A 21,817-nucleotide genomic window follows, 5' to 3' on the forward strand; every position below is an offset into this window, starting at 1 on the left:
GGTTTTGGACTACAGTGTCCAGCATTCCTGACCATTGGCCATGCTCCAGAGGCTGATGGGAGCTGAAGTCCAAAATATCCAGAGGGCACCAGATTGGGGAAGACTGTTTTAAAGCAACAAAGTGACTTTAGATCTGTAAAGAGTGCTAAAAAAAGGTATTGCTTATTTTTCATTTTTTCCAAAATTTCCAATTTTTCCGAACCCCCTGGAAAAAACCCCCCAAAAACCCACAAACATGGACTCATGAGCATGCATGTGCTCTTCTCCCATCTACTATATAAGTTGGCAGAGGGTCAGGAGAATAAGAATTAAAGGGGCATGGGGATAATTAAGGTGAGTCACAAAAAAAGATGTTTCACCATTATTTAGCCTCACGATTCTACTGCTAATAGAGTAGCAGTACTCAAAATTTCTGGAAATTGTAGACCTTATCAGGTCGATCATGGATGCCAAGTGCTGAGTTATTAATTCAACAGGTATCATTTCTATTAGCAGTAGAATCGTGAGGCTAAATAATGGTGAAACATCTTTTTTTGTGACTCACCTTAATTATCCCCATGCCCTTTAATTCTTATTCTCCTGACCCTCTGCCAACTTATATAGTAGATGGGAGAAGAGCACATGCATGCTCATGAGTCCATGTTTGTGGTTTGTAGGCCAATGGATGTTTGGCGGAATCTGGCTAAGAGGATCTCTGCATAAACCGCTCATCACATGGTAAACTAATCTCTGGACGTAAGACTGCAAGCGGGGAGTTGCATGATTGAATACTTAAACATAAGAAGAGCTTTGCTGGATCTGTCTACTCCAATATCTTGTTTCCAGCAGTGGTTAGCCAGAAACCCACAAGCCAGGCGTGAAGGCAAAATACCTCTCCTGTTGTTTGTGCCCAGCTGAATATAGAGGTTCCATAGCCATTGATAGACCTAATCTCCTTTAGGAGAAAACAACCTACTCATAGGAACCTAGCCTATCAGGGAGAAGACTAGGATAGAAACCTTTTCACTGACATATAAGTGTTCTATGAGCAGGAAAATTCCCAAATCCATATTAGGGCAATATCACGAAATAGTGCGAAACAGTTCATGTTCTCCAGAAATCTTCATCAGGTGGGGTGAGATTGGTGGGGAGAAGAAAGCTGGCTGATGTTGAAGCCACCAGGGCATCAATCTGGTGTGATCCAGATGTTTTTACTACAACTCCCAATGTTCCTGATCATTGGCCATGCTGGTTGGGGCTGATGGGAATTCAAGTTCAAAACATCTGGAGGGCATCAGGTTGGGAAAGACATGTCCCTAGGACTGCTGGGACAAGGAAACATACAATGGTCGAGTCACCATTTTTGAAAAAATAAAATTTGTTGTTCAGATCTATTTCCATCCTTAGAAAGACACACAGGCTCCTTTGTAGGTGGGCAACGTGTTTTTTTTTTAAATGGGAGGAGTGTTCAATCCCCTGCCTGCAGTCTAAAGTGATATAGTCCACAGTTTTACCATGTGATGAGCTGTTTATCCTATGAAGAGCTTTTGAATTATGTAGCATATAGTACTGGAATCTGGTACTAGACTCTTGCGTTAGATCCTGCTGTGCTGTAGAGTTCTGCGGGGAATGAATGTAAGAGATTTCCGCTCATTTGATACATGTGTAAAACAAGTAACATTTGCTATTAATGACAGGGGCTTTTGTGTAACTTAATACAGTCTTCCATTCCTGAGGTTTTCAGTCATTAAGGTCATTTGCATCTTATGTTGCACCAACAACTATTTGAATTTTGAGCCCATGTCTCTGTATATCATATAGGTCCTCACGTCATTGATTCCGTTCATGAAACATCTCAGTTGAACAATGGTTCCAAGGTAAGTCTTGTTATAGTGTGCTTATAGATGTGCATTCTGACTTTACATGGATTCTTCTAACTTATACACAAGTGCCTAAAAATTGGGTGACTGGCCACCTTTGTTGTAAAGTGTTGTCATCAGTGGAGGCTGGCGGCTCTGATGTCAGAAGGGCGGTGACTCCGCTTCGGGTTTCAGTCAGAACTCTAAAGGAGCTAGCCAAGGTAGCTCCTTTAGAGTTCTGACTGAAACCTGGAGTGGATTCACCGCGCCACTGACATTGGCGCCACCAGCCTCCATTGGTTGTCACTGAGTCTTCTGCTGTGTCTTGAGACCTCATCCACTTCACTCCCTCACCCCACCCTGCCAAACCTGGAAACACTGTAAAGAAAAAGTCAGTATTTGTACCTTTCCTGCAACAATCGTTATAGCTGTGTCGTATGTTGATGTGGAAGGGCCACAGCTCAGTGGTGTGAGATCCCAGATTCAATCCCAGGTGTCTTCAGTTACAAATCTCGTGCAGCCGTGTTTGCAAGACTTCTGCCTGCTTCCTGGAGAACTGCTAGCGTAGTAGATAGGACTGGGCTAGATAGACCAGTAGTCTGATTCTGTATAAGGCAGCTTCATACAAGCCCGTAAATTCTCCTCTGACCTTGAAAATATGCCAGTCTGTGGAGAGAATCATTTTGGAGAACTCTCGGTATATGTCCAGTTGAAAATGAGCAGTAAGGCTCAGCAACCCAAGGCAACTGATGAGTCCTTTCACTCCACAGAAAAGCTTGCTGCATGCAGGTTTCAAGATTTCTTAAGGGCTAGAATATTTCTTATGGCTAAGGAGTGAATCCTGTGTTTGAACTTTTTTGAGACTGACAGTGTTATAAGTTGCCATGAATGGCATGTTCATGTAAGATATTAATTTTATATCAGTAACGTACAATTTCTCTCTTTTGTTTGTGAAAGATTTTTTTTAAATATGCTCTGTTATTGCTAAATAAGTTTATCTGATCTTGAATTAGATAATGCTTACACGAATAACACTTAACAGGAATGTAGTGGTCAGTTTTAAGTAAGGAGATGTTTCATTCACCGGCCGTAATGTATCGATAAAATCTGGAATAGCTAATATAGCAGAATGAATTAATGTGATATAACTTTTGCTTCCATTTTTTTCCCTAGATCAGGCTGTTTAATTTAAGTTCACAACCGTTATCTACTTATAATCAGCAGTTATGGCTAACATGTGTAGTGCAACTGGACCAACCTTACGGTAAGAGTGTTGATTTTAAAATTTATTTTAGATTACAGTTTGACTACACTATATTAATTACAGTCAGGGCCAGAAATATTGGAACAAGGATAACTGTTTTGGCAGTTGGCCTCTGTATACCACCACATTGAAGTTGAAAGGAAACACACCCAGAGCGGTCAGGACTTTCAGCTGTAATTCAAGGGGTGTGACAAAACTGGAGCACTAGCCATTCAGGAAGGACAGCCAGTGGCATACACACACACACATCATTGGTGACTCATAAGTAATGGAACAAACCAACATAATTTCAAACTTAAGGATCGCCTTTAATACCTGGATGAAAATCCTTTGCAGTCAGTGACTGCCTGAAGTCTGGAACCCATGGACATGACCAAATGCTGAGTTTCCTCCCTCGAGATGCTTTGCCAGGCCTTTACTGCAGCTGCCTTCAGCTGCTGCTTGTTTGTGGGGCTTTCTGCCTTCAGTCTTGTCTTCAGTAAGTGAGAAGCATGCTGTATTGGGTTGAGATCAGGTGACTGACTTGGCCATTGAAGGACATCCCACTTCTTTGCCTTGAGAAACTCTTGGGTAGCTTTTGCTGTATGTTTTGGGTCATTATCTATCTGCAATATGAAGCAGCGTCCTTTCAGTTTGGCAGCATTCAGCTGAATCTGAGCAGAAAGTACAGCCCTATACACTTCAGAATTCATCCTGCTGCTTATATCAGCAGTCAGGTCATCAATAAATACCAGTGACCCGGTTCCATTGGCAGCCATACATGCCCATTCCATAACACTGCCTCCACCATGTTTGACAGATGATGTGGTATGCTTCGGATCATGAGCTGTTCCTTTCCTTCTCCATACTTTTCTCTTCCCATCATTCTGGTACAAGTTAATCTTGGTTTCATCAGTCCAAAGACTCTTATTCCAGAACTGGGCAGGCTTTTTTAGGTGTTTGCTGGCAAAGGCTAATCTGGCCTTTCTGTTCTTGAGCGTTACCAGTGGTTTGCACCTTGTTGTGAAGCCTCTGTATTTACATTCATAAAGCTGTCTCTTGACTGTTGATGTTGACAATGACATGCCTACCTCCTCAAGAGTGTTCTTAACCTGGCCAGATGTTGTGAAAGGGTTCCTCTTCACCATGAGCAGAATTCTGCGGTCATCCACTTTAGTTGTCTTCCGTGGTCTTCCAGGCCTTTTGCTGTTGCTGACCTTGCCAGTTAATTCCTTCTTTTTCAGGATGTTCCAAACTGTTGTGTTGGCCACTCCCACTGTTTTTACTATCTCTCTGATGGGTTTATGTTGTTTCCTCAGCCTAATCATGGCCTCCTTCACTTGCATGGACACGTCTTTGGACCTCATGTTGGGGGTTCCATTGAACAGCTACCAAATGCAAATGTAACACTCAGAACCACCTCCAGGCCTTTTATCTGCTTGACTGGTCATGGGGTGCCCAGGAAACAGGCCACACCTGGCCAAGCAGCTGCTTGTCAGCCATTGTTCCATTACTTATGAGCCACCAACAGTGGGAGTGTGTGTATGCCACTGGCTGTCCTTCCTGAATGGTTAGTGCCCCACTTTTGTCAAACCCCTTGAATTACAGCTGAAAGTCCTGACTTCGCTCCCGTCTGGGTGTGTTTCCTTTCTACTTCGATGTGGTGGTGTACAGAGGCCAACTGCCAAAACAGTTATCCTTGTTCCAATATTTCTGGCCCTGACTGTATGTATGTATTAACTATGTACATGAGTGTGTGTGTGTGTATCACGTGCCTGTACGATGTGGGGGTGCCTAGGCTGTACATAATGTATCAGTGTTGTGGTGCAGTTTTTGAGATGCTTGATTAAACCCCTTGTTTTATACAACTCAAGAAGGCAATAGAAATGGGGGTGGCATATCCTGTGTCAGACTGCAGTACATTGCTGATGTAATGCATACAGCTCAAAGGTTGTGTGCTGTGCAGGCCTGCTATATCCAGTGGGAGCCCATTTACAGTGGGAACATATGTGCCTAGTCCTTTCATCAGTGTAGAATGGCTGTCTGCAAAATCCTATGCAAATCAAGATGCCAAAAGAAGATGGATATGGTTGCTCAGTGGATTCATTTAGCCAGAAAGAGGTTATTTTTTTTCCTTGAGGAAAGTGCTTCTAAAAATGGAGTGTCCTCCAAAACATCAAATCTTAGGGTATTTGTATAAACCATGTAAGGGCTTCTGCAATAGCTTTGTCAATTTCAGGTCACTGCCAGCAGCCTACATTACGCATAGTCACTTACGATGGCATTTACTATGCACATAGTGTATGTATATTTGTATTCCACTGTGTACTTTCTTGTGTCATTGTGTAAGCTGCCTCATGTAGTCTTTGTAAAAAGGCAGAGTATAAATCAATAGTAACTGAAGTTGTCTGAATACTGAGTCAAAGCCCACAGGTAGATGCATTAAAGTTTTACAGACAAAGCTCTGTTTATATTCAGGGCAGGGAGAGACATCTATTCATAGAATGAATAATGGAAATAAGCAAATTTTGAATAAAGCATCTTTAATTTTCTCTGGAATTCAAGTTCTGTGATACATTTCACACATGTATGCTAAACTTACAGATGTGTGTAACATCTACAGGCCTGGTTATTCGAGTGCTTTCTGGAGTGCTCCTCTTATTGGCTTTGCTAAGCACCAATAGCTCTTGTCCTGCATACAGGCACCAATACAGCAGGGTCTGAAACTAGTGGGCACCTGCTCCCTTTTGCCAGTCCTGGGCATTTGAACTAGCTGAGCTGATGCACCAGGACAGGAAATGATCGCAGGGCATAAATCATAGCAGGCAGTTGCTAGCAGGTCATATTTAGGCCTCATCTGGAGTACTGTGTCCGGTTCTGGGCACTGCACTTTAAGAAGGATGCAGACAAGCTGGAGAGGGTTCAGAGGAGGGCAACAAAGATGATCAGGGGACTAGAAACAAAGCCCTATGAGGAGAGACTGAAAGAACGGGGCATGTTTAGCCTTGAGAAGAGAAGACTGAGGGGAGATATGATAGTGCTCTTCAAGTCCTTTGAAGGTTGTCACAGAGAGGAAGGCCAGGATCTCGTCTCGATCATCCCAGAGTGCAAGACACGGAATAAGGGCTCAAGTTACAGGAAGCCAGATTCTGGCTGAACATCAGGAAAAACTTCCTGACTGTTAGAGCAATAAAACAATGGAACCAATTCACTAGGGAGGTGGTGGGCTCTCCCACACTGGAGGCATTCAAGATGAGGCTGGACAGCCATCTGTCAGGATGCTCTGACTTGGATTCCTGCATTGAGCAGGGGGCTGGACTCGATGGTCTTGTAGGCCCCTTCCAACTCTACTATTATATGGTTCTTTGGCTATCACTACTAATAGTGATAGCTTGGTGTGATTTCAAAACATGCTAGCTTCAAAGTGCAATAGATGTTGAAGGTTAAAACGCACTTCTGATTCTACAGTAGGATCCATTGATTTTGGGTTACTGCATCTGCTATCTTATTTCGAATGTATGTACCCCAACCTGCAACTTACAGCATATGAACGTTTTGTGTTTTTTTCAAAATTTCAGATAATAAATGGAAAGTAACCTTTAATATGTTGGTTACAATACGTGGTGTGATAGAGAATGCAAGTGTAAGATATTTCAACAAGGAAAACCACAACCGGACAAGGACGCTCGACTGTGTGCAGGTAAGTGGATTGTGAAATTTCTAACAAAGGAGTTAACAAGCATGTTAAGTGGGTGAGGGGTGGGCATATCTGTTAATGAAACCCATAAACAGAATAGTGGCTTATGAGGCTCAACATCTGGCATTTCAAGGAGTACTGATGAGCAGTGCTGCTTTGGGAGATCTTGGAAAACAGTTGTCAGTAAGGACTGACTGTATATGTTACATGGATGAATTCTTTATCAGCAAAAAACACAACAAAAATGAGGGGAAGGGCCATCTCTGAATTGCAGAGTGTATGTTTTGTAAGTATGAACCTCCAGGCCCTGCTTCTCGCATTTCCAGATCAAAATGGGGTAGGGCTATTAATGATCTCCTAACCCAGGGCTGTTTCCAATAGTTGTGTGAACGGAAGGCAGCTGATCTTTTCTCCTCCTCGTCCTTGCAACCCCCTGTACCTCTGACAACCTTCTCAAGAGTGTTAGAGGCGTCCTGAAGAGCGCAGGCCATGTTACACCAAACTGCAGGGGGGGGGAGTAATCTTCTGAAATCGGGCAGAGGAATCTTGCACAAATGGAGCTCCACTGGCACAAGAGCTCTCTCCCTGATTTTTGCTGATTTCCCCCTCCCACTGCAGTTCTGTGTGAGACAGCCCATGATATTCAGGAGAGCCCGTGACCATATCGGGAGGGGGTGGGGGTACAGGGGGCTGTAGAGGAGAGGACGATAAAGAGGAATACTGGTCGCATATGAGCTACATTCTGCTTTCACAACCATTGGATACAACCCCAAGAGTTTTTTGATCTGTTTGCTCAAATTTCCAGGAAGATGCAGTGGCTCCTAACCAGCACTCTTGTTGCAAATGTTGATTACAAATAGTGGCCCGAGATGAGTCTTTATTCTTTGTCTTATTAGAACAGAGCAGCCATGATGTTATGAACAGCAAAGAGTTTTAAAGGAACCTAATGCAAGAAGCAGGATGGAGATGCTCTCACTGGGGAAACTCAAACTATTAAAGAGTGTCCTCTCTGAACAAACGTATGTGCATATATACACATTCAAGGATATGCATGTCAAAGGACCTTTTAATGTTGGTCATATCAGTCTAGACAGATTTGTTCTAATTGTGTGAGTGCACACACACATGTATGCTCAAAAGGAAATTGATTTTATTTATACAGGAATGAAAAATGTACAAATTATTAATCGTGAGGAAATACCTTGTTGCAATAATAAGGCAGCTGTACGAATCCTAAAACAGATTCAATCAGTTCATATGATGGTCCGTCTTGGGCATATTAAACACATGGAAGCATAGAGCAAAATGGATACTATTCGTGCAGGGTTAAATAATGTGGGGGAAATAGCTCAAAGATCTGCTTGGTGTCTAAACTGAGGGTTGCTGTGCACAGAAGACATGCTGCGGACATGCATGATGAGTCCAGGTTTAAATGGGTTGGGCTATAGTTCTAAAGAGCCTGCAGGATCTGGAGCTAGGTAAATTGGGGCTCTAAAGCTGAGAGAGAGGAAAGGAAAAAGAGGCTTGGGGAAGGGCAATGCCAGATCAAGGACAGGAAATAACTCACTGAGGTTTGTCTGTAGCCAAGGGCGGTAGAGAATGACTGGGCCTTGCGCAAAGTCACTGTAGTGAGAGAGAATGGCAGCATGAACTGGGTATCTATTCTGAGTACAGACTCAGCAGTTTCTGGTGCCTTGTGCGCCAACCACTACTTCTTGTTTCCTCTTCCATATCTTTAGCACCATTGAAGCCACCAAGGCTTCAGATTACATTGTCAAGCCAACTTTTCTAGAAAATTTGGCTTGATCCCAACAACCATGGAGAGGAAACAAGGGGGATCACATAAATAGGAGGCCTGGCTGAGATGCTTCCTACTGGTTGACCAGGGCAAAGCTGCACAAAAGTGACTGGGGCCTCTGACCAAAAACTAGTTGAAAACTGGGCTGAGTTGCCATACGTGTGCGTGCACACGAATACACGAAAAGCGGGTACTGGGGTGGAGGCTACGATTTGTAGGGAAAGGATCTCAAGAAAATAGAGCAGAGCTGAAAGACTTCCTTTTCAGGATCACATTGGATCCTTCCTGAAGGTAGGCACCACGATGTGAAGAAACTGTGCAGTGAAGGAAGCCTCAACGAAGGCTGCAGGCAGGTCACCAGCCTAGGTGGCCAGAATGTGTCTTCTTGGGAGCAAAGTTTTTCAAGTCTCTGTGGCAGAACCTCAGGTTCCAGGGCTTAAAAGTTATTCAGTGGAGGAGCAAGACCCAACAGATGCAACCAGGACAACGGGGCTTATCACACAACCAAGAACTTAAGGTATTGGACCTTGGGAGGCCAGGAGCCAAGTGATTTCAGCAAAGGAGGGAGGGTATGAGAGCCAGTGGGACTGGCAAGGATCACCAGAACACCAGAGTGCCTGGAGTCCAGGGTTCTTACAGAGTTTTAGCAAAGGGGCAAAAGCTCTAGGTCCAACTTAGACAAAACAAAGAAAAGAGGGGGAAATGGCTTTGGGCAAAGCAGACAGTGGATTCAATGTGGCAGATACAAAATGGACCTAAATCTCATCACAGCAGTACTGCTCAGTTCTTGTGGTGCTTGAAGGTGTGAAGCTCCTGTCCGGCCAGCGTACTTAAAACCAGTTTAATGTAGCACCTTGAAGGTATAGAACTTGGTGCTTGGGGTGTGTTCATTTTCATTTCCTGAGTACTACACCAAGCCTAATAATGAGGCACTTCGTTTGGTTCTGCTTGATGAAATCATATTTTTTCATCTTTACCTGAGTCCTTGACCTTCATGACAAGATCACTCGCGAAGTATTTTTTCCCATTCTGCCAGAGACACAAGTTCTCTAGGCTCATCTTTACGTCAGGTGCCAGGCTGAACTTCTGGAGTGAACTGTCTTTCATGCTCTGTGTTGAGCAGTCTACCAAAAAACCTGCATTGCATCTCCATTTTTTTAAAAAACAGTGAACACTTTTCATCTGTTACTATTTTTATTATACTGATTGACACAACTCTGAATGGCTTGAAAGCCCAGAAACGTATACAGACTATCAGTGTGATTTTGTTCTTACTGTCCTTGCGTTTCTTTCCCTGCCAATCCTCCCTCCCCTGATGTGTCTTCATAGCAATGTGCTGAAATCATCGTGGTTCATCTTGGTTACCTGAACTACACTCGTTATGAGATCAGTGTCGCCTTTGATAAACTTTCTCATGACTACCACATCAAGAGTTATAACTTCACGGTAAGTGTAAATAGTAAAGGAAACAGAAAATGAAAGTTCAATTTTAATTGGAAGTCTTTGTATTGACTTTGCATAATAAAGGGTATGCTATTCCCAGTAAGGTGAAAGGACCGTAAAGAGGGGCCAAAGGAATGTCTGAAGGGGAGTTTCCAAGCTGAGGTACAGCCACAGAAAAGGCCCTCTCTCCGCCAGACACACTTCAGAATTTTGCGGGCCTGAGAGCAGGGCATCTATGGATGGTTTCAATACTAGGGCAAGCTCATGTGGCAATATCTTTTGTTTTTTATTTGTGAACAATATAACTAAAGTCCAAATTTGAAAGAGGATCAGAGAAATTAATAAAGAGGTAATTAGTCACCTCTGTTTTTCCTACTCTTTGTCCGGGTTTGGATGATCACAGGGGTAAAAGAAGCTATTGTGGCTTTTCCCCCTGTGCGTGCTGCACGTGCAATCATGAATCACTGCTCCAAAATCTGTTTTGGATATGGAGCAGTATACAAATATTGTAAATAAATTGTAAATAAATTTGCATAATTACCTGTGCTGCAGCCCGTGTTACTATGCTGTCTGAACCCAGTGCGCCGCACAGCTGGCTTTGTACCCACCCTACAGCCCACAATGTGCAGTAGGGGTTGTAGAGTGGGTATGAAGCCACCCCCACTGTGCACTAGGTTTGGATGCTGTGGCAACCTGCACTGCATTGTGGGTAATTATGCAAATTATGGGTGCGTGCTCAGCACATGTGGGGGGGCAGAAGCCATGATGGCTTCTTTTACCCCCATGGTCATCCAAGGACCCCCTCTGCTGTCAACTGGCCTCCAAATGCTGATGTAACTTGTGCTGCTGTCCTAGCACAGCAATTGACATGCACTAGGGCAGCCTTCTCCAGCTTGGAGCCCTCCAGATGCTGACTGGAGGATGGTGGGAGTTGTAGTCCAGCACAACTGGAGGGCTCCAGGTTGGAGAAGGCTGCCCTAGAGGCAAGTAGCAAGTTTTGGGGGCATGCTTCACGCTAGATAAATGTGCATTGAAAGGAATTGGGTTATTGAGTTTACACTGAAACATGATGCAACACCTTTGTGAGTATTTTTGGTATGCTACAATGCTTGGTTACACAGGGTAGCATTTTGCGTGTACCATGCTGTTCCTTTAGCTAGTATAAATTTACACGAGGAAGACCATACTGACTTTGGTCTCTGTGAAATTCCCATAACTTGGGTCTAGGTGAAATGATATCTTTTGTAGTATGGGGGCTGTTTTTTACATGGTTCATCCTCACACAACTCTGGTAATATCAGAGTATGCACAGCATAGGCAGTTAATAGGATATGGCTACTTCTCATGCCAGCACTGTATGTGTTGATGTGGGAAGTAACCATCGTGAAGTGGCTCAGATATACCAAAGATAATGGGCAGAATCCAACACTGCCCATCTGCTAGCAGAGCTGGCCACCAGTTCAGGTCCACGTGTGGCCAGCCCTGCCACTTCCGGTCCGCAAGCGGTCCCTACTGCTAGCAAAACAGTGATTTAGTGGTTCTGGAGGCAAGCCATGAAACAAGCGGAAACGCTCATTTCTGGAAGGGGGCGCAACGCTCAGTGGAGCATTGGATCCTGCCCAATGTGTGAGCCGGCCCTCAGTCCTTCCATGCGAAGAAAGGATGACTCATTCTCCGCCCTTTCATATTGCTTCAGTATAATTGATTTGGTCTAGGTGGTTAATTAGGGCGATCCAGCTGGCTGGCATGCAGGTGCCCTTATGATGTGCTGCTATGTCTGTAAAAGTATTACTGATGCCATCTGCATTCCTGGAGCTTTTTTTTTATTTATTAATATGCTTATTTCTTTCTTTCAGTGGAAAACCTATAACCCAGCCTTTTCGCAAGTGGAAATCTGGTTCCGATTTGTCTTTGTAGTTCTCACTTTCATAGTCACAGTGAGTGTCAGCTCCCCGGTTAATTTTGATATGAGAGTTATGTTATGTTGCTGTGTGAGTGGAGGCTTCTGCTTGTGCAAGAAAACTTTCTCTTCTCTTCCGGAGGATCTCTAAGCCTTCCGGAGCAGGTTTTGGGGATGCGCAGGGGGAAGGGGGAATTACTCCCTCTCCATTCTGCTGATAGAAAGTATTCTGTGGATGGATTCTATCAGTTATGCCCCCCCCACACACACACACACATGTGGCTTGAGCACGTTTCTGTTCAGTGGCTTTTTTGGCACTGTTGTTCTCTTAGGGCAAAATGTGGCCCCATGTAAGACCAGTGATTTTATCCATTGCCTTTGCCCTTCAATCAGCCACGGTGTTCTCTGAAACACAAGAAATCCCTGCAGAACTTGCTCCCTAGTGTAACATGTGTTGCGCTCCTCCTCCGCCTCTCTTTTTCTGAAGACAAATGGGTACTGTGTAATCTTTGCTGGTTTCTTTTGTGTTCCTTTGCAGTGCCTCTTTGCACACTCCCTGCGCAAGTTCTCAATGCGAGATTGGGGAATAGAGCAGAAGTGGATGTCTATCCTCCTTCCCCTGCTATTGCTTTATAATGGTATTTATATGAATTATGAATTATTTCATGCTGTGAAGGATTTCTGGGACTACACTTTACAAAACCTGCTTTTTTTTGCATGGGTGAAATTTGTAAAAGGACAAATCAATCAGTTATACCCCTTTCTGTATTTTGAAACAGAGTTGGGGTTAGTCTTGGAGTTAGCATCATCTAGTGCAGGTGTGGGCAACTACAATTCCCATCATCCCTCATGATTGGCTGTGCTGGCTAGGGATGATGGGAGTTGTAGGCCAAAACATCTGGAGGGCACAAATTTCCCACCCCTGATCTAGTGAGAGAATTTCACACTTCACTGAGTACTGGGTTGGCCTTTTTGGTTTGTTTCATTTTTTTATCTCATCTTTCAGCCGAAGGCAGCTAACAATAAAAAAGTAACAATTAAAAATTAGAAAATAAAATTATTAAAAACATATAAAACAAGTGGCTGAAAAGCAGGAGCAGATAAAAACAACAACAGACTTAAAATCATCCACCCAGCAGGAGGAGAACACAATCAACAAAACAGGCCAAAGGCCAGTCTAACAAAGAAGTCTTTGCCTGCTACTGAAGGCCATCAGCGAGGAGGGCTAACAGGCCTCCCTAGGAAGGGAATTCCAGAGTCTAGGGACAGCCACTGAGAAGGCTCTGTCAAATCCCAGTTCTGTGACGTGCGTACTAGCTTGACCTTTGGCTGCAAGAGAGTGCACAAGTTCACATGTAAAAAAATGGAAAGTACCAGTGACCAATCAAAGAGCAGCCTTACAAATATTATGAATATTGAAATAATCCCATGCCGTGTTTGCCAGTTTCTTGTCTCTTAGACCCAGTTATCCTTTCCCTGGGTGGTTATTCCAGATGCCTGATCAACCGTAGCAGCAGTTACGGAGCTTGTGGATGAAAATTTCTCTTTCAGTCTTCTAGGCTCCAAGGCCATACGTCCACCCGATTTTGGGGGATTCTCCCTCAGTCCCCTGCACTACAGCCCATTCATCAGGTGCCCCGACCATTAGTGGAGCATTTTTGGAAGGGCTGTGATGGGGAGGAGGGGGTGAGGAGCTCAGTTTCTGCCAGCTCTGTTATATGCATTTAACCTAGATCCAACACAAAGTTTAGTAGGAGGTGTCCTGTCGTTAAATTCCTTCCAAGAACACTACTGGACTGAAATCTTTAGTAGAACATTCTGGGAATAGCCTGTGGAAAGTGCATCCTGCATATTGCACACTAGTAGTTCTGTCATGAGATTGCACTGGGGTGGGGGCAGAGGAGGAGCACTTTATCCCAGGAGTTGCAGTGGTGTCTTGTGACTCTCTTTCTTCCATTTCCTTTCAGATCCATTTTTCCCCCTCTCATTCCTAATCAACAGTTGGTTCCCTGGAATGCTAGATGACCTCTTTCAATCACTGTTCTTGTGTGCATTGCTGCTGTTCTGGCTCTGTGTCTACCATGGGATCAGAGTGCAGGTAAGAAGGTTTCAGCGCTACTTAAATTATGTCCTTAATTTTTATGTTTGTGCATGTTCTTTACTTTTTATTGGATAAACTTTCTTTAAGTTGCAATTAAAACCTATCCAGAATAAATACTTCTAGAAAAATCTGACTCCAAGTGAATAAAGAATATTAACAGATTGCCTCACTTGTTAAACAGCAAGTTTAATTTACTTTTCAACCTTTTTTACTGTGCCCGTTCTTAGAGATGTCTGATCTGGGCCACGGTCACTTGTGCCTTAGGAACATCCTGTTGGACTAGTATAACGGGCTCTGTGTGGGGCTGCCTTTCAAAATTGTTCAGAAAGTTCAGCTGGTCTAGAATGCTGCAACCAGACTGTTAATCAGGGCTGGTTACAGGGAGCATATGGCTGCCTTGTTACAACAGCTTCACTGGCTACTGGTCTGTTTCCGGGCACAATCCGAAGTGCTGGTTATGACCTATAAAGCCCTATACAGCTTGGGACCAGGCTACATGAAAGAACACCTTCTCCCATATGAGCCTGCCTGAGCCTTAAGCTTCAGGAGAGAGCCTTTTGGTACTGCTGCCTCCAGAGGTACGTTTGGTGGCCACGCAAGAGAGTGTGTTCTTGGTGGCTGCTTCCAGGTTGTGGAACTCCCTGCCAAGGGAAGTTAGGTTGGCTCCCTATCTGCTGTCCTTCTGGCAGTAGGCAAAGATATTTATTCAAGCAGGCCTTTGGTGTGTAAGCAGGTCAGTTGGGGTGGATGCTGTTTTTATTCTGTTGTGTTCTTAACTGTATGTTAATGTATTTGTGTTATTTTCATCCAGTTTTATTTTTGATAAACTGCGTTGAGTGCTATTTTCTTCTTAAAAAGGCAGGGAACAAATCAAATAAATAAATGTTTATCCTGCCCTTCCTCCAAGGAGCTCAGAGTGGGGGATGGTTCTCAACCCTCCCATAAACTCTGTCAGGTAGTTTAGGGTGAGAGGTAAGGCGAAGGATCCAGAAGTGTATGTGCTAGCGCTGTTGATGTTGTGCTAGTGTAAACCAGTGCTTGTGCAATATTAATAGTGCTTGCTAGCACAACAGGTTTCCAAAAGCCTTTGTGCTAGCAAGTGCTATTGACATTGTGCAAGTATTGGTTTATAGTAGCACAACTTCAGTAGCATTAGTGCATGGACACTGCTGGATCCTTTCCAGTGACTGGTCAAGAAAAACCAGGGAGCTTCATGGCTGAGCAGGGATTTGAACTTGGTTCTCCTAGTCCAACACTGCACTGGCCCTGTAGTTGCCTCTGCTCTCAGCCACGTATCTCCCAGTCCAAAGATGGCCAACATGGGTGCTGGATTCAGGCTCCAAAGCAATATTTCCTGCCCCATGGCAGCACATAGGAGTATTGTGTGGCCACATTGGTATGAAAAAGCCTTAAGAAATTTCATCAATTATCAGGCCACATATTATATGCCACCCTGGGAGTCTTACACTGAAGGGCAGCTATGACTAGATAGATTAAATAAATAAATGCACACTTGATTACTTGGCATCTTCATCAGAGAACACAGAGAAAAGTAACCACATGTGGCTTTTTCATGTCATAAATGCTAACATTTAAATGAATAAACTTTCCTTCAAAACATGAAGGAACACATGCTTGCTGACCTACATAGGTGGGTCATGTTCAGAGGCTGAGCACTACTTTTTGGCCTTTCTTGGGGAAGAGCCAGGGATCTGTAGTCTGGAATATAAATAAAGCTTCCTATTAAAGTTGAAACAGCAAGCACTGAAATGGTTTGTTGCTAACCTTGCATCCAAAAGGGATGCAACAGGTTGTTGATTCTCCAGACAGTTCGACTGCCAACAGAATAAGGCAGAATCAGCTACTGCATTAATAATCATTACCTGGAATACTTCAGAATGTTTGCATATATCTATAGTGTGTGTGTGTGTGTGTGTGTGACGAGAATCTCCACAAATTTGACAACCATTCCCTGAAGAGTGGTAGACTTTCAAGCTGCAGTCTGACTCCAGCTAGTAGATAAACTACTGTAATGTTTATTTTTGCTGAAGTGAACTAATGTTTCACAGTATTGTAAATTAACTGATGTCTAAAACCAAGTTTAATTTCCTTAATTTGCCTTTTTTTTATTAGGGAGAAAGGAAGTGTGTAACATTCTATTTTCCTAAATTCCTTATTGTTGGTCTTCTGTGGTTGGCTTCTGTTACATTAGGAATATGGCAGACGTAAGTAACTTCCTTCTTTTCCTCTCTGTGATTCCTAAGCAGCGAACAAGGAAAGCAGTACTTTAATGGAAGGCTTTGCAGTCTTATTTCCCCTCGCTTTTTCTTTTAATGTTACAGTCTTAAAGAGATTCACAATTTCTGCACTCTTCCATTTTTCTCCTTTGTTCCACTAATAGAGAAAATAGCTTACATGGCTGCTGTGCTCATGCATGGTAGCTGATGATATTAAAAGAGCCATTTCTTAGCTATATTGATTACCTGCCTATTAACATGCATCCAGGGTCCTCCTGCAATATACCCAGTTTTCATTGTATACTTGCCTTCAGTACTTCTAAATAATTATGCTTCCAACAGTTCTTATTAGATAACATTGCAAAGTTCTATAGCTTTCACTTTGTGATTCATTTTCATTTGTTTTTGATCTTGTTGAATGAGAGAGTTACATCCATTATATTATTTGAATTTGTAGAGTTACCCTCCTAAAATTGGACAGATAACAAGCTGACTGAAAACATGTTATTTATTTTATGTATTTAAAGTGTGTTCATTCTATCCTAAAAAGGCTCCTGGAAAGGGTTACTAAAATCAGTTAACTGAGATGGTCCCTGCCCACAGGCTTACAATCTAAAAAGACAAAGCAGGGGTGGTGGAGTGGCTGCTGCTGGCGACAGTTGGGAGAGGAGGAGCCTTCGTGAGGGAGGCCTTTCAGCAGGGCTGTTGGAATGGCCCTGCTCTCCCTCACTCAGCCTGCTGGAATGGCAGCTAAATATATATACATAAAAACATACTTTAAAGTGTGTAAATGAACATTGTTAAAACTGTAGTTTAACTATTAGTGTGCAATAAGTCTGTTTTGGTAAAGAAATATGTGTAATAAGATGCTTCAAAAAGCTTTTGAGGGGAAACATCTTAATTTTTACTCTAGTTAAATTGAAACTGAAGTGTAAATAGCATAATTAATACAGGAAATACAGGGATTTTTGTCCGCAAGGATAGCTAAAGAGGTGAATAAGATCAGAAGCTGAAAACTGGTATTGTCCATCAATATGTATATACAGGACTAGGAAAATCTAAGGCATATACAAACTTGTTGCTGGCATTTAAGAATTGAAGGAACTTATTCAGCCCTGAGTAGGCCTAGGATTTTGAAACATTTCCCTGTTACCACGCGTGTGCATTTGCAATGTGTTGGATGGAACTAGTTCAACATTCTCAGTTTTCTGCAAATAGGCATGGTTGTAGTAACACTTATATACTCAAACTGGAACTGAACCTTAACTCTTTCTAGGAAATGGAGCTGTGTTGAGAATAGTAAGAGAGGGTCTAAATATGTGTCTTCTAAGTTCTAGAGGAAGAAAAGGACAAATGTCAAAATTTCTGTGCATTTTATGATAAACTTTATGATGCTACACACAAATCCTTACATTCATGATCTTGGTGGGCTTTTCTTTTAGTGTCAATGAACTGCATGACCCAACATACCAGTACGGGATTGACACAAATAACTTTCAGGTACGTTAGTGTTAAGAAGTGCTTTGGACTTGTATGGGAAATCCTGAATGGTCTGCCAGATTTTGAAAAACATTGAGTTATTTTCATCAGCCTGTCTGTCCATCTGATGTCCTTTGTGTGAAACAGTATATCTTTTGTCCTCCTCTCCTCTTTTCCTTCTTTTCTATTGTAAGATTTTCAAATGTTCAAAAATTTAAAATTTCTGGTACTTCTTGGTTCCCCCACCCCCTTGCCCTCTCTATTTTTCTTTAGGGTCTGTGCACACATTCCAAAAAATTGATCAGTGGGTTTCTCTGATTTGTGTGTCCATAACTACTGTTTAAAATATTTTCTCTGACAAAAACAGTGATTTTTCTCTGAAAGGCAACATGTAGAACAGCTTTCTCCAACCTGGTGCCCTCTAAATATGTTGGACTACAACTCTCATCATCCCCAGCCAGCAGGCCATTATATCTGGGGATGACGGGGGCTGTAACTCACAACATCCAGTAGGCACCAGGTTGGAGACAGCTGACAGAATGTTGCATCCTCTTCTGCTTATGTGTACTGGATAGATGAGCCATCTTGTAGAGTTGGTGGTCTCTGTGTTTGGTATAAAACAGTTGGAATGGGGAGGAAAGGGAGGAAACATAATCTTACCAGAATAAAGTTAGTAAAACTTGTTAATATATTTTTATAACAGGGGATGAAAGTCTTTTTCCTTGTGGTGGCAACAGTGTACATTTTGTACCTTCTGTTCCTGATAATCAGGGCATGCTCAGAACTCCATAACATGCCCTACGTTGGTAAGCTCTGTTCTTGTGCTTGCAGTTACTGCTGTGAGTTCTTCTTCCAGTGCTATAGTTCTGTCTGCTTTCAGATAACTCTTTGCTCTCCTTTTCTCAGATCTCAGGCTGAAATTCTTAACTGCCTTGACATTTGTTGTGCTTGTCATTAGGTAAGATGCTACTTCCTTGAAAAAGAAGAAAATTCTCAGTAATATAACTCTAGTATGACAGATAATAAATCTAGCATATGTTGTGTAAAATACTAAGCTGCAATTCACTAGAGTGACCTTCCTCAACCTGCTACCCTCCAGATGTATTGGCCTACAACTCCCAGTCTCCCTCAGCCAGCCAGGCTTTCTTTTTAAAAACCCTGCAAGACTGAAGTCAGCCTTCTCCTCACAATTCCCTTCCGTCATCTTTCCTCCCCCTCCCTACTCCCCCTACTGCTGAATCCTCTTCTTTGTCCCACTCCTGTAGACTAGGGGCTCTCCATATGTTGTTGGAACACAACTCCCATCAGCCTTGGCCAGCATAACAAGTGGTAAGAGATGATGGCATTTGGAGTTCAACAACATCTGGAGGGCCACATGTTCCCCATCCCTGCTTTAAACCCTTGTATTAGTTTAGTTGATCTTACCATTGGGGACAAAATCTTGAATCTGTAACAGTTGCGACAGTCTTCCTTTCCACCCAAAGCTGTCCCCATCCCAGACTTGTCAATGTACTCATGTTTTGAGGATCAGGTTTTCCCTGTGCTCTAGTTATAGCTTTAATCAGGAAGGCTAATGGTTTCCCCAGTACTAACTTTGTTATTCTGTTCAACTGAGCTTTAATTTGAAAAAGAATTACTGAGTGTAAAGTGACCCTTGGTTTCTTTTCCCCTACTTGCAGCATTGCTATACTTTATCTGCGTTTTGGAGCACAGGTTCTACAGGACAACTTTGTGGCTGAACTGTCAACTCATTATCACAATTATATCCTTTAATGTAACGTCCTGTTAAGATGTTTCAGTCGGATGGTGTATGTAGGGAATGATAGTGGTTTGAGGGATTAGTATAGTACAATTCCATGTGTAATTAAGATGGGTTCTGTGGTCAGTTATATCTAGGACTTGTATTCTCCACTTCCATCCACATAGAATTTTGTACTTGGTGCAAATGCCATTTTGGGTTGCTATAATAATGCAGGTCTTGATATATAAGGCAGACCTCTTTAAATAGATGCAGGTAGCTGCCAAATCTTCCTGATTGCTCCCCCAGTTCTTGCTTGGCTTATTTGTTAAAATATTTTTATGCCACCTTTCCATCAAATGCTCAAGATGGCTTATAACATAAGAAAAACATTAAAAATATCAATAAAATGAAAACTAATAAACAGTTAAGAGATAGGGACGGCAGGTGAAACACTCCAAGGACTGATATGTCAGAGATTAAAACTAGTGACTTGGCAGATCAAATGCCAGCTGGGGAAAAATAATCTTCTCGTTATAGTGATGGAAGGTCATCAAAGAGTAGGCGAGCCAAGCTTTCTAGGTAGGGTGTTCCAAAGCCTTGGTGCAGCCACAGAAAAGGCCCTCTCCATATCCCAACCATATGCAACTCAAATGCTGGTGGGACTTTTCAAAGAACCTGTTTAGAAGACCTTGGTGATGGCTGTGTATGTTAGGACAGCTTTGTACATTAGCAGTGCTTTAATGTGTGAAGCCACCTTTAGGTGGGGAGTAGAAAACTGACTTGACTTTTTTTTTTTCAGAATACAGTTCTTTTTTTACATGTTCCGTTTGGGTCTAGGATAAGTCCATGCTCACTTTCTGCATAAATGTGGAGAATAATATTTGATTTGGGTGCTCAGCATGAGCGTTGTGAGCTGTTTGGCATGATATCCTTGACTGTTATCACCTGCAGAATTCCTATCATTCTATGGCTTACTGAACTTCTATCTGTACACATTAGCCTTTGTGTATTCACCATCAAAAAATGCCCTGTATGGTAAGTTAACCTTATTGTGTTCTACTGCAAATAGGTGACATACTACACTGTTGTCTGAAATATTCAGGCATTGACCTCATTTGGTTTATGCCCTATAAGCTGTGTGAGCTTTGGTATTGGATATGATGATGAGGAAGAGGCATGCATTATAAGGCCTTTAAAAATGTGACATACTTTATGGATCTTTCCCCCAGAAATGGAGAGATATGTTTTGTTAAATGAACTTTTTCCTGCAATTTCTTTCAGAGTCTCAATTAAAAGACAATCCTGCCTTCTCCATGCTGAATGACTCAGACGATGATGTGATTTATGGGTAAGTAACGGGCTTGATCCAACATTAGCAGCAATGGGAGGTTTGCCTTTCCCTCCTCCTCCCTGCAACCCTGAACATCCCCCAAATCTACTCTGGGGAGTCCCCCAGCCCACTGGAACAGAGTTGGGATGCACATGGGGGGAGGGGAAATTTGATCCACCAATGGTGTCTTTTCTGCTGGTGGAAGAACACTGTTGTTGTTGTTCAGTCGTTAAGTCGTGTCCGACTCTTTGTGACCCCATGGACCACAGCACGCCAGGCCTTCCCGTCCTCAGCTCTCTCCCGGAGTGTGCTCAAGTTCATAAGAACACAGTTGGATACAACGTAATGTTTACAGACGTATCACTGATTTCATATATTATTTTTCTTGTGTTTTACACAGTGTAAGTGATGGGTTTTCAGGTTTGACTTTCAACAAACTTTCCTTTTGAAAAAATGCACCTGGCCACCAATGGTGGGTGTCTAATGAAAGGAAAATATAAGGAATTTACTGTTTGTGGAATGGGTTGGAATAATATTAGGCCACGTTTTAAGTAGGCACTGTGGCATAAAGTGTTCAACATTTGTAGAAAATGTCTATATCTAAAATGGTTGTTGGGCAATTACTATCGTCAAAACCTTGATAAAGGGAAATAAATTTGCAAGCAAGGATGCTGTAGTTGTTGGTTGTGTTTTAGGTTTTTAAGGGCACAGTCTTATGCATGTTTAGACAGGAAAAATTCCTGCAACTCCCAGCATTCCCCCAGCCAGCCATGCTGCCTGGGGAATGCTGGGAGTTGTAGGACTCTTTTTCTGTCTAAACATGCACAGGATTGTACTTTAAGAGTAGTTTTCCACATTATAATTTTTCTCCCAGTTAAGCACAGAGTGAGCTTGGTGTGGTGGATTTTTGTGATGGGGGAAAATCAGATGAGTACGATTGCAATCAAGGGGACCGGTCACTGTCATGATTATGTAAATGTAGCCTTTTATCTATTACTTTTTTAAAAAAT

General features: G+C 42.7%; 1 protein-coding gene across 4 annotated transcripts in view; it reads left to right on the plus strand.

Moving 5' to 3' along the window:
* Positions 1-21,817, plus strand: part of TMEM181 (transmembrane protein 181) — a 48,526-nt gene that overhangs the window by 20,059 nt on the left and 6,650 nt on the right. For 2 of the 4 annotated variants that reach the window (XM_084827930.1, XM_084827929.1), the window contains exons 3-16: positions 1,801-1,856; positions 3,012-3,102; positions 6,660-6,781; positions 9,906-10,022; positions 11,876-11,956; positions 12,458-12,557; positions 13,887-14,017; positions 16,154-16,245; positions 17,700-17,757; positions 18,440-18,542; positions 18,643-18,694; positions 19,416-19,498; positions 20,423-20,512; positions 20,759-20,825. In XM_084827930.1, the coding sequence (XP_084684056.1) occupies positions 1,801-1,856; positions 3,012-3,102; positions 6,660-6,781; positions 9,906-10,022; positions 11,876-11,956; positions 12,458-12,557; positions 13,887-14,017; positions 16,154-16,245; positions 17,700-17,757; positions 18,440-18,542; positions 18,643-18,694; positions 19,416-19,498; positions 20,423-20,512; positions 20,759-20,825 (1,243 nt within the window). Of the gene's footprint in view, positions 1-1,800; positions 1,857-3,011; positions 3,103-6,659; positions 6,782-9,905; positions 10,023-11,875; positions 11,957-12,457; positions 12,558-13,886; positions 14,018-16,153; positions 16,246-17,699; positions 17,758-18,439; positions 18,543-18,642; positions 18,695-19,415; positions 19,499-20,422; positions 20,513-20,758; positions 20,826-21,207; positions 21,343-21,817 lie in introns of those variants that run through there. The other 2 variants (XM_084827928.1, XR_014786747.1) reach the window with 2 other exon arrangements.

Source organism: Heloderma suspectum, chromosome 1 (genome assembly GCF_057233095.1).
Source record: "Heloderma suspectum isolate Gila_16-S chromosome 1, 16-S_ref, whole genome shotgun sequence".
In the NCBI taxonomy this organism is placed as follows: domain Eukaryota; kingdom Metazoa; phylum Chordata; class Lepidosauria; order Squamata; family Helodermatidae; genus Heloderma; species Heloderma suspectum.